Source organism: Mesocricetus auratus, unplaced genomic scaffold (assembly GCF_017639785.1).
Source record: "Mesocricetus auratus isolate SY011 unplaced genomic scaffold, BCM_Maur_2.0 Super-Scaffold_100007, whole genome shotgun sequence".
NCBI classification, from domain to species: domain Eukaryota; kingdom Metazoa; phylum Chordata; class Mammalia; order Rodentia; family Cricetidae; genus Mesocricetus; species Mesocricetus auratus.
Window position 1 is genome coordinate 92,131,163 of NW_024429191.1, and position 15,771 is coordinate 92,146,933.

At 51.4% G+C, this 15,771-nt stretch overlaps 2 protein-coding genes across 5 annotated transcripts in view; one reads left to right on the forward strand and one right to left on the reverse strand.

Annotated features, from left to right (window-relative positions):
• Nucleotides 1–759: 759 nt before the first annotated feature.
• On the reverse strand, nucleotides 760–5,897 carry Nat9 (N-acetyltransferase 9 (putative)). 4 transcript variants are annotated; one of them, XM_013113148.3, is made up of 7 exons: nucleotides 5,785–5,897; nucleotides 5,211–5,368; nucleotides 3,881–3,990; nucleotides 3,295–3,438; nucleotides 2,462–2,521; nucleotides 1,251–1,345; nucleotides 760–1,157 (listed from the first exon to the last, which is right to left on the reverse strand). In XM_013113148.3, the coding sequence occupies exons 2-7, from the start codon at nucleotides 5,285–5,287 to the stop codon at nucleotides 936–938; spliced, it is 708 nt and encodes a 235-aa protein (XP_012968602.1). In that variant the 5' UTR covers nucleotides 5,288–5,368; nucleotides 5,785–5,897; the 3' UTR covers nucleotides 760–935. The 4 variants fall into 4 exon arrangements, with proteins under 4 accessions (XP_012968602.1, XP_040605968.1, XP_021082764.1 ...); XM_040750034.1 differs by having other exon boundaries at nucleotides 5,722–5,873; XM_021227105.2 differs by having other exon boundaries at nucleotides 5,715–5,873.
• A 99-nt stretch (nucleotides 5,898–5,996) lies between these two features.
• Nucleotides 5,997–15,771, forward strand: part of Tmem104 (transmembrane protein 104) — a 65,064-nt gene continuing 55,289 nt past the window's right edge. Inside the window, exons 1-2 of the mRNA XM_005069945.4 lie at nucleotides 5,997–6,104; nucleotides 6,688–6,805. Coding sequence (XP_005070002.1) covers nucleotides 6,761–6,805 — 45 coding nt within the window. The 5' untranslated portion in view covers nucleotides 5,997–6,104; nucleotides 6,688–6,760. The remainder of the gene's footprint in view (nucleotides 6,105–6,687; nucleotides 6,806–15,771) is intronic.

The window sequence follows — 15,771 nt, forward strand, 5'->3', positions numbered from 1 at the left end:
CTTTGACCCCAGGAGGAGGCCCCCAGGCTTGAAGGAGCCTCTCCCTACCTCACCTGCTGGGTGGAGAAGCTGTGAGGGACCTTTGGCTCTAAGCTGGACAAGAACTCCTGGCTAAGGTCTGGACCAGAATCCAAAAGGAGCCATTAACAAGCTTTGCCTCAAATTTAGGCATTTTGAATAGTAGATTTTCCCCTTGCAATCCGGGATAAGATGCCAAGAGCAGGGGCTGGAGGTCTTGGCAATAACTTTATGTAGAGCCATCTCACAAATGCACTCTAACTTCTGTCAGAGTTGTTTTGAAAATATGCCTGGCCTTTCTTGCTGACTACCTCAGGGTATGGGGACAGTTAGAAGTCAAAAGCAGGGGGAGGGGGATGGACACACAATGTGACACCCTTCTGTAGACCCTAGACAACTTTGCCTGGACATCCCAAACCTGTGCCACTGCTGCCCCCTAATGGCCCGGTTGGATGCAGCTGCCGGGAGACAGAAGGCAATGCGCTGACAGGAAGAGCAGTGGCCTCTGGTTCTCGCACCTGTAGTGGGCTCCAGGCTTCGCCCACAGGGTTGCTCCCCAGATACAAGGAGCTTTATCCAGAAGTTCTTCCCTCAGACCTGTCTGGCTCCAAAAAGCTGAAGGCAGGACCAAGGCCAGCAGGCAGCCCAGCCCCCCCTTCACAGGCCACCTATGACAACAGGATTGCCCTGCCCTGCCCCAGCCTTCGCCACCAGGAGGATGAAGGAAGGAACCAGGGAAGATGCCCAAACGCGTGTTTTACTCCACCGGGATCCCAGGAAAGGCAGGCTTTCCGACTTCCAGCTCCCACTTCCACCATAGCCTCGGTGGACTCCAGTAGTCTATCTGTTCCGTGCAGCCACGGTCCGCTTGTGGCTGGGAACAGGAAGGAGCCAAGGCAGGCTTAGGAGGGCCTGGATCAGCCTGAAGACACTGCACATTTATCCCCGATGCAGTTGTCTGGCCTGGGGAGTGGGTAGTTCCAATTCTGCTCACACAGGGTGGCTGTCACAGGCTCTGCCAAGCCAGCTCTATAGGGCTTCTCCTCCACGTGGCTGGTCTGCTCCAGAAGCCACTGCCGCTCTGCCTCACTCACTGCCAGTCTGAGCGTCACCTCCTGGAAGACGTTGCTAACAGCCACCTGTAGGAGCCGGGAGAGCAGACCTAGTGTTAGAGCCGAGTTCTAACACCAGCAGCTCTACTTCCCTAGGCCTCCCCCACTGGACGCCCTTACCTGCTTAAAATGAAGTTTCTGGAACATCCGGATGCTAGGCTCATTTTCTTGCCCAATTTTGGCCTCAAACTTGGTCAGACCGAGCTTTGTTACTCCTCCAGAGTTATTGGGGAGAAGGCAAGCGATAGAATGAAAACCTCCTCTCCTTAGCCCTCCTGCCCCAGCGATAGAATGAAAACCTCCTCTCCTTAGCCCTCCAATGAAAACCTCCTCTCCTTAGCCCTCCTGCCCCAGCGATAGAATGAAAACCTCCTCTCCTTAGCCCTCCTGCCCCAGCGATAGAATGAAAACCTTCTCTCCTTAGCCCTCCTGCCCCAGCGATAGAATGAAAACCTTCTCTCCTCTAACCCTCCTGCCCCAGGGATAGAATGAAAACCTCCTCTCCTTAGCCCTCCTGCCCCAGGGATAGAATGAAAACCTCCTCTCCTTAGCCCTCCTGCCCCAGCGATAGAATGAAAACCTCCTCTCCTTAGCCCTCCAATGAAAACCTCCTCTCCTTAGCCCTCCTGCCCCAGGGATAGAATGAAAACCTCCTCTCCTTAGCCCTCCTGCCCCAGCGATAGAATGAAAACCTCCTCTCCTTAGCCCTCCAATGAAAACCTCCTCTCCTTAGCCCTCCTGCCCCAGCGATAGAATGAAAACCTCCTCTCCTTAGCCCTCCTGCCCCAGCGATAGAATGAAAACCTTCTCTCCTTAGCCCTCCTGCCCCAGCGATAGAATGAAAACCTTCTCTCCTCTAACCCTCCTGCCCCAGGGATAGAATGAAAACCTCCTCTCCTTAGCCCTCCTGCCCCAGCGATAGAATGAAAACCTTCTCTCCTCTAACCCTCCTGCCCCAGGGATAGAATGAAAACCTCCTCTCCTTAGCCCTCCTGCCCCAGCGATAGAATGAAAACCTTCTCTCCTCTAACCCTCCTGCCCCAGGGATAGAATGAAAACCTCCTCTCCTTAGCCCTCCTGCCCCAGCGATAGAATGAAAACCTTCTCTCCTCTAACCCTCCTGCCCCAGGGATAGAATGAAAACCTCCTCTCCTTAGCCCTCCTGCCCCAGCGATAGAATGAAAACCTCCTCTCCTCTAGCCCTCCTGCCCCAGCGATAGAATGAAAACCTCTCCTCTAGCCCTCCTGCCCCTGTCTGCCACCTGCCTCCTCCCTTGTGCCTGAAGAAGGCTCAGCTGAGACTAACCCCCTTGTAGTCAGCTCTGTCTTACCATAGGACATCATCAGGAGAGACGCCTCGGTGCCAAGGCCCTTGCCTCTACAGCTGGGCTCTAGGAGAAAGGACACTGCTGGGACCAGGGACCAGGCTCCAGTACACTTTACAGGCACTAGCTCACTGGTCTGCCCACGGAAAAGAAAGGCACAGGCAGCGAGAGAAGGCATGAGGATCCCAGCAATCTGAGGCCCCCCTTCCCTTCACCAGGGAGCTCTTGGGAGAAGCGAAGGACCAAAGATTTAGGAGCAGAAGGGGCTCCTCCACAGCTTCTGAATCGCTTCTTTTTGGAGGATCCCCTCCTAAGCATACAACAGATGGAGTTTTGGAGACTAGAAACTCAGGGGGTTAAGGGATGGGAGACGGTGGTGGTAAAGGGCTTGCAAGGAAGACCAGAGTTTGATCCCCAGAACCCGTGTAAAAGGCCAGGTGTAACTGCATGCATTTGGAGCCCAGTACCGGGGAGGCACAGCCAGCCTGGTCTACCTGGCAAGCTCCAGGCTGATGAGAAGCCCTGTCTCAAAGAAACTTCAAAAACAAAAAACAAAACCTAGAAAGATGGCATATGAGGAATAAAAGCACTCGTGCACACGCGCGCACACACATACACACACGCAAGCACACACGCCCTCACGCCAGCACACACACACACAGGATAAGTTCATACCAAGACATATGGGAGAAAGCATGAACCCAAGGGTTGATCACTATGCCGGGTGTGGGACAGGATAGCAAGCTGACAGTCAAGACCTAGCTGCCCACAGCTGACTGAGCTACCCCTGGGCGCCTACTAAGCTCTGTGAAGTTCTGGCTGGGTCAGGTGGGACAAACCTGCAATCATGACCTCGATCTCCCCCAAGGTGGGGTCCTCCAGATCTGTGAGGAAGAGGTTCACATCTCCCACCATGCAGCTCTCTTCGGGAGGCCGAGGCTGGGCCTGCCACTTTGCTGCGTCCAGCACAATGAAGGTGCACTCTGAGGGTGGAGGTGACGGTTAGGGCCTGCAGTCTTCCCAGGAAAGAGGTGAGCATGGGGTTCCCACCCAAGTCAGAGCACAGCAGGAGAAAAGGGGCCCAGAGCCTGGTACACAGTTCCCAGTCCGCCTTTGATCTGAAGCGCGGGAGACGGACATGTCCAAGAGGCGTCTGAACTCAAAGGAGCAAGGGACAGGAGAGCAAATCCTAGATTGACAGCTAGAAACCAAACTGCTTTATCCTCTCTAAACCCCTCCAAGCCGGGTGCCCGCTCAGGAAACAGGACAGTGCAGCCAGCCACAGGCACCACTTCAAGTGGCTCAAGTGTAAGCAGCTGACAAACGTCTTGGCACCGTTTAGTGACCCCCTGAGCGGGCCAGTGGCTGGGAGGGGAGAAAGGAAGGAGAAGTGGAGGCCGCCCTGGGGGTGGGGGTGCCCCTCACTGTCTTCGTCTTCACGCCAGCTGCACTGCATCTCGTACTCCTGCTCTAGGGTCAGCAGCTCTGAGGCCGTCAGGTGCCGAAGTTCCTCTGACTTCATCCACTCGTGGTACCTGGGGGCGGGGACGGGGAGGGGCAGCAAAGACTCGGAGTTAGATGAGTGGTACCATTTCAACAGGGTGGTTTCGCTGGGGAGGGATAGCCTGGGATGAGGAGGAGGAGGAGGAGGAGGCAGGAGGCAGGAGGATCAAGAGTTGGAGGCCAGCCTGGGTTACAGGAGACCCTCTCTGGAGAGGATGAGTGCTCGGGCTTTGTCTGAGGAAAGAGACCAGTGTCAGTCTGTCGGCGCCAAAATTCCAAAGAGCTATGAAGGGTAAAGTTACGAACAAACACACAGTGTGGGTTTGTGCCCTCTGAGATGAGGTGGAAGGCTGGGATCTGGCCCCACAGTACCGGGAGAAGACTCAAGGAGAAGGATATGGCCAGTCAGAAAAGGCTTTCCCCAAGCAGCAGCAGAGAGGGGCAGCCCGATGTGCCCAGCTTCCCACCCAGCCAGCGCAAAGCCAAGCATTCCTCCAATTCCTGAGGATAAGTATATGCCAAGCCAGCCTCAGCAAGGAGGATTGGGCAGACCTCCACAAGACAGGGTGCCAGAGACCTCTCCAAAGCAAAACTATTGATAATCTCACACACAAACACACACACATCCTCTACGAAGCCAGTTTCTCAATGTACCAGACATTTGCTAACGAACGCCACAAAGTGTGTCTGCAACTCACTTCTGGCCTTTTAAACAGTAGGCATCAAAATAATGTGACATTCAACATCTGATACCAGGAAATGCCATCAGCAACTTAGAACAGGGGAAGAAGACACCTCTTTGTGTTTTGCTACACACACCTAGATGATGTAGTTCCTACTGGAAAAGCCAAGAAGGAAGCTGAGAGGTGAAAAGGGGGGAAAAAAAAGGGGAAATGAGTTCTTCCTGAGTGTAACTTTTCCCCCTTTGAGACACGGCCTCACTATGGAGCCCTGGTTGGTCTGGAACTTACTATGTCGACCAGGCTGGCCTCAATCTCTTATATTTTCGGTTGTGAGCCTAGCCTTTAATGGCTGAGCCATTCCTGCAGCCCGACCTCAATCTCACAGATCCACCTGCCTCTGCCTCTTTGGGTATAGTGCTGGGATCAAAGGCGTTGCAGCGCCGCACAAGTAATAAACAAAACCGACTCTGAGATTAGGAACTGAGAAAGGCCTTTTCACTGCGCCCATTTCCAACAGCCCCTGCCCCACCCACGCAGCTACAACTGCTCCCAGCCAGGTGAACAGTTACCTAGGCACATGCTCGGAGGTGTAGGGTACTAGGGCCACCTTCTTGCCCAGCAGCACGGTGTTCTGATTCAGCCTCATTGCCGCTGCCTACAGGTGGGCGAGCTAAAGACTTCTGAGCCCCAAGTGTTTTACCACGTAGGGTGGAAACTCAGGCTCTTCCTGCAGAGTTGGGGATATGTTAACAAGGGGGCGTTCTGCCTTTTCCTCACAAATACGTGAAAGAACAAAGTTCCTAAAACTCTTGCCAGGAAAAAAAAAAACAACAACCAAAACGGTCAACAATCCTCGGTTCTCATCTCAGGGGCTGGCCAAGTACTGGCTGCGGTTTCTACCCCCAAGAACTTAGATCTATCAAACCCGAGCGCCTCATAATCAGGATTCCGATGCGGGGAGCCCACCCCTCTTCAAGCCTGTTTCCAACCTTCCCTCCAGCCTCCCCGCCACCCGGCTCTGGCCCTCCCCGTTTCTGGTCCCCAAACCCCACACCAAGTTCCAAAGCCTCAACCCTTTGCCTGGCTCGACACTTGTTCCTCGACCCCTTAACAGCCTTAAAGTGCAAACTGCCAAGCTCACACCCATCCCCCGCCGAGGAAGGGCGTCCCCAACAACAGGCGCCAGCGCCTCTTCCCAGAGAGCCAGGCTTTCCGCATGCGCGGGGGACGCGGACCCGCCACTTCCGCCACGCAGACGGCGGCCGCTGGGCCCAATCCCGGCCACGCCCCCGGGAGGCGCCCAATCAGAACCGCGTGCCCCTCCCGACGCGCTCTCCTGGGAGGCGGGGTTGGGGAGCATGCGCATGCGCGCAGCGGGCCCTGGTGCGGGACAGCTGGCGCCGGGTGGCAGCAACAGAACTGGAGGCGGTGGCCACTGTGGCCAGGAGCTAGCTGTGCTGCAGGTCTGGGACGGGCGGGAGGGTAGCATACGGTGGAGGCTGATCTGAATTTTGGAGCCTCACCAGGAGGGAGGGGAGGGAGAGGCTCAGAGCTGGGGTCTTGAGAAGGGAGGGAGGTTTAAGGGTGGGGGGACCCTAAGGTAGGGTAGAAGTCCAGGTGAGAGAGCAGGGGACCCCATTTAAAAGCAGCTTTGGGGCAAGGAGTTAGGATGGAGGGGCGCCCTAGGAAAACCCCGACTCTTTCTCTGCTGTGGGTGGAGAGGCAGACCGTTGTGCGAGCTGTCGTGTATAGTAGTGAGCTCACAGATACTGGAATGAAATTGACATACGCACCTTAGGTTAGAGGTGCTTAGTGGCTTCGCAGGCTCCTCAGCCACTTGGGGTGTGAGCAGAAGTGCTTTGCATAGCAAGAGTGAAGTCAGAAGGGCTTGTCCAGGGAGCTACGTCCCACCAAGGCGGTGTCATGACAGACCCTGAGGCCAAGGGGTCTCGAGATAAAAGGACTAGAGGGGAAAGAGGCAGGCCGCAAGTCTCCCCATCCCCATCTCGGTCCATCAGAAAACTAAGCTCTACTCTTTCGTCTTAGGAGCCGCAGCTCGCACACGTGCTGGCCTTACACGGAAGCAGCCTCTGCGGCCAACCCTTCTCATTCTGTGGAGATGGCGGGTGAAATCACAGAGACCGGGGAGCTCTATTCTCCTTATGTGAGTTTTCCTCCGTCAATGTGCTCTGCCCACCGTGGTGCCCCTGGTATCTGGAGAAGCCACTGTCGTCCCTGGGCCGTGTTAGTGACTGTCCTGGTTTAGGTAGACCCTCGTGAAAAACGAGACCGAAACTTCCTAGGCTGAACTCAGGGTTCAGCCGTCTTGGCGCTCAGACTATAAATATTCGTCTTGAAGGGATGGCGCACGCCTTTAATCCCAGCACTCAGGAGGCAGAGGCAGGAGGATCTCTGTGAGTTCGAGGCCAGCCTGGTCTCCAGAGTGAGTTCCAGGACAGCCTCCAAAGCTACAGAGAAACCCTGTCTCGAAAAACAAAACAAAAATTCAGGCTCATTCCCCTTTTTGTTTAGTTGGTATTTTTTAAAGTTTTTACTTTTTAATGACTCCTCTGTGAGTGGATATGTGCATGCCTGCCAAATCCAGAAGAGGGCACCAGAGCCCTGGAGCTGGAGTTTCAGGTGGTTGTGAGCTGCCCAGTGTAGGTGCTGGGAATTGAACTCAAGGCCTCTGCAGGAGCAGCGGGTGCTCTTTTTTTAATCTCTTTTTTTGAGATTTTGAGACAGTCTTTTCTCACTTTACATACCAATCCCAGTTCCCACTCCCTCCCGTCCTCCTGTTCCCCCCACCTTCCCCTCACCCCCCCCATCCACTCCTCAGAGAGGGTAAGGCTTCCCATGGAGAGTCAGTGAGGTCTGGCACACCGCTGTGAGGTAGGCCCAAGGCCCTCCCTGCTGTATCTAGGCCGAGCTAGGTAACCCTGCAAAGAGAATGGGCTCCAAAGAGCCGGTTCAAGCAGTAGGGATGAACCCTGGTCCCACTCCAGCAGAGGCTCCTAAGTGCTGAGCTGTTTCTCCAGGTCCAGACAGCGTCAAGCCAAACACAACCAACTTGCTAGTCTCCCATAATGTGTGTCTCGGACTTCTACCGATTGCTCTCAGCTCTGCCGTGGAGATGGCCGTCACTGACAGCTGTTGTCTTAGAGTTCCGTCCACCTCAGCAGTCTGCATCCCCTTTCGTCTTTAGCTGAATTTTAAGTTTCGCAACTTTTATGGTCTGGGATGTTGAAAGAGGCAGTGAACTGCAGAGACTTCCAATTGCAGTTTGGTAGAGGCTGCAATGATGCCAATTAGAGCGATTGATTTCTCCCTGCTTTGAGTCTATGGCCCCCCCTCGGTCCCCCCACACTCAGTTTATCTTCTCTGCATAACAGCCCGCTGGTTGTGGTTATTACAGCACGGGGGGGCCTTAACTAGATGTGAGGCTGGAGGTGATCCTGTGAATAACCAGCATTGACTCACACCGCTGCCGGCTAATCGCCACGGAAAGCGGCTCTCCTCCACGGAGCCTCCTTTTCTAGAATTTTCCCAGCTTCAGCAGCTGCTCTGCCCCCCTCGTATTCACCTCTGTAGTTCACCTGGGGAGGTCTGTCTTGAATGCTGGAGCGGAAGGGACAGTGACCCGCCTGCTTGTGCAGTCGTGTGGTACTTGCTAGTCTCCTCTGTCAGCAGTAAGATGTCCTCACTGTCCCCAGAAGTTGACACAGTTCCTGCTTCTTCTTACAATAACTAAACTGAGAGACAAGGAAATGAGTCATTGCCGTGACTGAGTTCTAGAAGGAGAGTGGTTTATGTCCCCATTTCTTGTGCTTCCACCTGCTCAAGTGACCCTTGACGCCGGCTACCGTGTGTCCATAGGAAAAGGGACAGTTAGGCGTGCGTGCCACAGGAGCCCTGCTCCCCCAGATCCCTCTTTTTCTCTTGCATTTTATATGTGCTTTTATTTTATCCGAGGTCATTGCAGTTGCCATAAACAAGTGCTGGGGTTTGTTGTTGATGTTGCTTTTTAAAATCTTAAGAGTAGGGGCTGGAGAGGTGGCTCAGAGGTTAAGAGCACTGGCTGCTCTTCCAGAGGTCCTGAGTTCAATTCCCAGCACCCACATGGTGACTCACAACCCTCTGTAATGAGATCTGGTGCCCTCTTCTGGTGTGCATGCAGGTAGAGCACTTATATAAATAAGATAAATAAGTCTTTAAAGTCTTAATAGTAGAGAGAGGTGTGGGAAAAATGGCGATGGGCAGTATTAGCCAGGAGGTGTCCATGGTTGTAATCTTCAGTTTTCTTTTAAAGATTTATTTTTTATGTGTATGAATATTTGGGCTGCATATATAGGTCACATGCATGCAGTGCCCACCAAGGCCAGGAGTGGACGTCAGACCCCCACCCCCCATCCGCAGGACTGGAGCTATATCTGATTTTAAGCCACTGCGTGAGTGCCATGAATTGAACTAGGGCCCTCTGTGAGAGCAACAGGTGCTCTTTATCACCAAGCCATCTCTCCAGCTCCCAGGAGTCTTTTTTTTTAAAGACTTAATTATTAATTATTATACAGTGCTGCATGTATGCAGAAGAGGGCACCAGATCTCATTACATGTATTCATTATTATACAGTGCTGGGAATTGAACTCAAGACCTCTGGAAGAGCAGCCTCTGAGCCTCTTACCTCTGAGCCATCTCTACAGCCCCAAGTCTTTTTTTTTTTTTAATTAGTCTTTTTGAGAATTTTGTACAATGTGTTTTGAACATACTAACCTCCTCCTCCCCCCAGATCCATCCTGCTTCCCTACCCGCTCCTTTGTGTCCTTTTTTAAAAAAACAAAACAAAAATCTATCAAGTTCAGTTTGTGTTACCAATGCATTCTGGGACATGTGGCCTTCTACTGGAGCATGTGTCACGTGTCACTTACCAGGGGCTACTGATTCAGCAGCTTTCAGTTGCCGATGGTTACTTGATTCAGTACCCTCCTTCCCCCCGAGCTGGGATTTCGTCACATTTGAGCTTGCACAGGTCCTGTGCAAGCTGTCACGACCACTGTGAATTCAGGGCTGTTTCCCTGTAGCCGCCCACGGCCTCTGGCTCTTGTATTCCTTCCCGTTCCACCGCCTCACCCACCACCTTAGGGTTTCTTCATCCACCACCCTAGAGTAAGGATGAGAGAGAGAGGGAGGGAGGGAGGGAGGGAGGGAGGGAGGGAGGGAGGGAGGGAGGGAGGGAGAGAGAGAGGGAGAGAGAGAGAGTTGGTTTTTGTTTTTAATATTTTGCTTGCATGTATGCCTGTGTACCATGTGCCTGGTGCCCACAGAGGCCAGAAGAGGCCATGAGAGCCCCTAGAACTAGACTTACAGATGGCTGTGAGCTGCCATGTGGGAGCTGGGAATTGAACCTGGATCCTCAGAAAGAGCAACCAGTGGTCTTAACGACTAAGCCATCTCTCCAGCTGCACACCACCACCAACTACCCCTGCTGCTGCCACCTCCCTCCCTCTCTCTCTCCCCTCCCCCTTCTTCCCAGTCTCCTTAGAATTGTTCTCTGTCTCTCTCATTTTTCAAGACAGGGTTCTCTGTGTAACAGCCCTAGCTGTCCTGGAACTGACTTTGTAGACCAGGCTGGCCTCAGATTCACAGAGATCCACCTGCCTCTGCCCCTGAGTGCTGGGATTAAAGGCGTGCACCAACACAGCCTGGCGGAATTATTCTTACTTTAAAACCCTGTTGTGTGTCTGTCTATGAAGATGAGTGCAGGTGCCTATGGAGGCAAGAAGCGAATTATGAGCTGCCTGACGTGGGTGCTGGGAACCAAACTCTGGTTCTGTGCAACAGGAGTAAGTGCTCTTAACCTGTAGTTTGCTAGTTCAGCCTGGCCGCTGGGCAGCAAGCTCCAAGGGTCCTCCTGTGTCCCTAGTGCTGGGATAACAGTCTTACTATGCAGTGGCTGTCCTGGAACTCACTATTTAGACCAGGCTGGTCTCACACTCGTAGAAATCCACTTGCCTCTTCCTCCGCGCCCCGCTGACCCCCAGGTTTCCTTGTGTGTACTCAGGATTAAACTCAAGTCCTCGTGTTTGCACGGCTTTACTGACGGAGCCGTCTTCCCCAACCCTACAGACTCACACACCGTGCCAGCCTTCTGAGTCCTTTGACTGCCACCAGACGGGCTCTTCAGGAGATGGTGCGTGGTGTCGTGGGTGTCTTCTGGCTGGAGGAGAGGCAGATAGAACCCTGAACTAGGGTTTGGGGCTCCTGGGGCTGGGCTCCCCGAGTTCAGCCACAGACGAGTTGGGTGAGCCTGCCTGTGTAAGCTTCTCCAGGGAACACAGCAGGGTCTTACTCCTTCGTCTACTCTCTGCCGCCCCTCCAAGGAGGTTGCTTTCCCACTGTCATGTGACCTCTTTTTCCCTTAGCACAGCTCCTCTTGACCTGGCCTGTGGCTGAGTTGAGAACAGCTTCCTTTTGTCGGTTCCTCATGACCGGTGTTCATTGAAACCTTTCCCCAAAGTAAAGAGGATCTAATATGTTACCAGACTGCTGAGACCCACAGATGGCAAAGGAATCCTGCCTTGCCCCCTGAGTTCCCAACGGACACACAGTGTTTACTCTGGACCTAAAAATAGCAACAAAACAGGACAGCTTCTGTTTCCTAGTTTATTCTTTTAATTAAAATTTTGTGTTTTCCGTGAATATATGTAAGTGTATCAGATGATTGTGGTTCCTACAGAACCCAGAAAAGGGCACCAGATCACCCAAAACTGAATTTATAGATGGTTGTGAGCTGCTATGTGGTGCTAGGAATGGAACCCATGTCCTCTGGAAGAGCAGCCGGTGCTCTTAACTACTGAGCCGTCTCTTCTACCCTACAAATGCTTTTTTGTTTTTGTCTTTCCAGACAGGGTATCTCTGTATAGCCCTGGATATCTTGGAACTTGCTCTGTAGACCAGGCTGGCCTCAAACACAGAGATCTATCTGTCTCTGCCTCCCGAGTTCTGGGATTAAAGGAGCCCAGCTTCTACAAATGCTTCATAGACTACTTGATTCTCCCATAAAGTTTTTGCCTAAATACTGTCGCTTTCTTAAAGCCCTCTGTCTTTTCCTTATTTCTACCGTGAGAAAGCCTCACTCAAATTGTTTTCATAAGGTTCTCACTCCTGCTTGGCGTTTCTTGGAGTGGTGGCAGGCGGAGAGCAAAGCCTCGGGGAATCCAGCAGATGCTAGGGGTCAGCCGGGGTCTGTTGTCAGTGCCCTGTTACAGGGGGCCCACCAGAGATGACCACACAGACACTGCGTGTGACCAAGTGAAAGTTTTTATTCCAGCCAACCAAGTGGCAGGGATGTGGCGGGGGCGGGGGGGGACACTTTAGGTGTGGCCCGTGTCCAGAACATGGGGTTTTTAAGGGCAGAAACCTCATCCAGACATCTCACTGAGCAGCCGCAGGGTGGAGTGTGGTGGGGGGGCTTTGTGGCGTAAGCAGTTTGAAGCAAGCATTTTTAACAGATAGAAGATAAGCGGTTATCTGGAGAAGGTTCCGCACAAACAAGCAGTTTTCACAAAGACTAAGATAAGTTAGTTAGGACATCCTGACCTGTGGTTCCTAGAATAGAATTCTAGTTAAACCTGGAAACGACCTCAGCTAGGATGCAGATGGAGGAACCTCTGCCCTGTCCTGCCTGTCATACCTGCTTAACACCCTCCAAAACATAGCACCTCTGTTGCTTCCATGAGGAAGCACACTTCCTGTGTCCTCCATGGCCTGGCTCACTTAACCTCAGCCACTCAGACACCTGTAAGAGAGCCATGTTAAACTCTGCTGTTGCTCAGACCATGGTCCCTGCAGTGGCCTTCCCCTTGTACAGATCTGGACATTGTAAACCCCTAGCTAACAGACGTCTAAGTACCAGGGTCTCACCTAAGGACATGCTGCGTTTCATCAAAACTGGAAATGTGGGTGGCCACACACTCCCCACCCCCTTTCCTGTCCCCAGCATGGCAGTCAGAGAGCCTGGCTGCAGGCTACACTGGGAAACCATCCCCATCATAAAAGCTGAAAGACACCCCCGCTTGTGCCACGGGGCTCAGATTCTTCTCTTCAGAGCCATCACCATGCTGTCGTTTGTCTGTCTGTCTGTCCATGGCATTAATACTCGTAAGTCCTTGCCCCAACCATCTGTCTCAGTGTCCCCTTGAACCTCAACACCTCCACCGCTCCCTGTAGACTTTTGTGCCTGAAGTCCCTTCCCTTGTCCTTATTTCCTTGTGAAGGAGGGAGGCGCACAGAGCAGGGGATTGCACGACTCCGGGGAGTTGGTTCTCTCCACCCTTACACAGGGTCAGGGATCCACCCGAGGCTGTCAGGCTTCTCAGTACGGGCTTGGACCTGCTGAGCCCTCCCACCAGCTCATGCTTTTCTTTTTTCCAAAAGCTCACCAGGAAACCTAGGTTGGCCAGACCTGGATCCTCCCCCCTAGAGCCCCAAAGCTGGGCTTGCGAGAGTGGGCCCCCAGAGCCAGCCGAGGTAGCACTTATTTAAAGCACTCTACATCACCTCTCATAACAAAGCCACAGTTCCTGTCTCCATTCCATTTCTCTCACAGTGTGCTCTCTGTCACCATCCCCATGGTCTCTGTGGTCTGTAGATAGCTTTATCAGGTGAAGGGGTGTATCTGTCTAGTGCCATTGAATCCCCATCTCCAAGCACAGGACCAGACCCGCAGGAGGCTCAGTAATGGTTGAATGAGGGACTGAGCAGAACTGAGCTAGCTAATTTATACTAGCCAGGTACGCGCTGGCTTCAAAGTGCCAGTGATAAAACTGACCCCAGCCAAGTAGAAAATGTGTTTGCTGTAGACACTTACAGTCACTTATAAAAAGTCTGACTTATAATTCAGAAGGCCAGAGGTGCACTGTCATGCCCAAGGTAACCTGAGCAGGGTCTGGTGATGCCTTTTGAGTTAAATTTTATAGCACATGAATTATGTGTCAGGATTTTCACATTTTTTTGTTGTTGTTTTCAAGACAGGGTTTCTCTGTAGCTTTGGAGGCTGTCCTGGATCTAGCTATTGTAGACCAGGCTGGTCTCGAACTCACAGAGATCCACCTGCCTCTGCCTCCCGAGTGCTGGGATTAAAGGCGTGTGCCATCACCGCCCGGCACAGGGGTTTCCATTTTTATTTGTTTATGTAGTATGTGTGTATGCATATGCATGCACTCACAGCACAGGGGTTTCCATTTTTATTTGTTTATGTAGTGTGTGTGTGTGTGTGCATATGCATGCACTCACAGCACAGGGGTTTCCATTTTTATTTGTTTATGTAGTGTGTGTGTGTGTGTGCATATGCATGCACTCACAGCACAGGGGTTTCCATTTTTATTTGTTTATGTAGTATGTGTGTGTGTGTGTGCATATGCATGCACTCACAGCACAGGGGTTTCCATTTTTATTTGTTTATGTAGTGTGTGTGTGTGTGTGCATATGCATGCACTCACAGCACAGGGGTTTCCATTTTTATTTGTTTATGTAGTGTGTGTGTGTGTGTGTGCATATGCATGCACTCACAGCACAGGGGTTTCCATTTTTGTTTATGTAGTGTGTGTGTGTGTGCATATGCATGCACTCACAGCACAGGGGTTTCCATTTTTATTTGTTTATGTAGTGTGTGTGTGTGTGTGCATATGCATGCACTCACAGCACAGGGGTTTCCATTTTTATTTGTTTATGTAGTGTGTGTGTGTGTGTGCATTTGCATGCACTCACAGCACAGGGGTTTCCATTTTTATTTGTTTATGTAGTGTGTGTGTGTGTGCATATGCATGCACTCACAGCACAGGGGTTTCCATTTTTATTTGTTTATGTAGTGTGTGTGTGTGTGCATATGCATGCACTCACAGCACAGGGGTTTCCATTTTTATTTGTTTATGTAGTGTGTGTGTGTGTGTGTGCATATGCATGCACTCACAGCACAGGGGTTTCCATTTTTATTTGTTTATGTAGTGTGTGTGTGTGCATATGCATGCACTCACAGCACAGGGGTTTCCATTTTTATTTGTTTATGTAGTGTGTGTGTGTGTGCATATGCATGCACTCACAGCACAGGGGTTTCCATTTTTATTTGTTTATGTAGTGTGTGTGTGTGTGTGCATATGCATGCACTCACAGCACAGGGGTTTCCATTTTTATTTGTTTATGTAGTATGTGTGTGTGTGCATATGCATGCACTCACAGCACAGGGGTTTCCATTTTTGTTTATGTAGTGTGTGTGTGTGTGCATATGCATGCACTCACAGCACAGGGGTTTCCATTTTTATTTGTTTATGTAGTGTGTGTGTGTGTGCATATGCATGCACTCACAGCACAGGGGTTTCCATTTTTATTTGTTTATGTAGTGTGTGTGTGTGTGCATATGCATGCACTCACAGCACAGGGGTTTCCATTTTTATTTGTTTATGTAGTGTGTGTGTGTGTGCATATGCATGCACTCACAGCACAGGGGTTTCCATTTTTATTTGTTTATGTAGTGTGTGTGTGTGTGTGCATATGCATGCACTCACAGCACAGGGGTTTCCATTTTTATTTGTTTATGTAGTGTGTGTGTGTGTGCATATGCATGCACTCACAGCACAGGGGTTTCCATTTTTATTTGTTTATGTAGTGTGTGTGTGTGTGTGCATATGCATGCACTCACAGCACAGGGGTTTCCATTTTTATTTGTTTATGTAGTGTGTGTGTGTGTGTGCATATGCATGCACTCACAGCACAGGGGTTTCCATTTTTATTTGTTTATGTAGTATGTGTGTGTGTGTGTGCATATGCATGCACTCACAGCACAGGGGTTTCCATTTTTATTTGTTTATGTAGTGTGTGTGTGTGCATATGCATGCACTCACAGCACAGGGGTTTCCATTTTTATTTGTTTATGTAGTGTGTGTGTGTGCATATGCATGCACTCACAGCACAGGGGTTTCCATTTTTATTTGTTTATGTAGTGTGTGTGTGTGTGCATATGCATGCACTCACAGCACAGGGGTTTCCATTTTTGTTTATGTAGTATGTGTGTGTGTGCATATGCATGCACTCACAGCACAGGGGTTTCCATTTTTATTTGTTTATGTAGTGTGTGT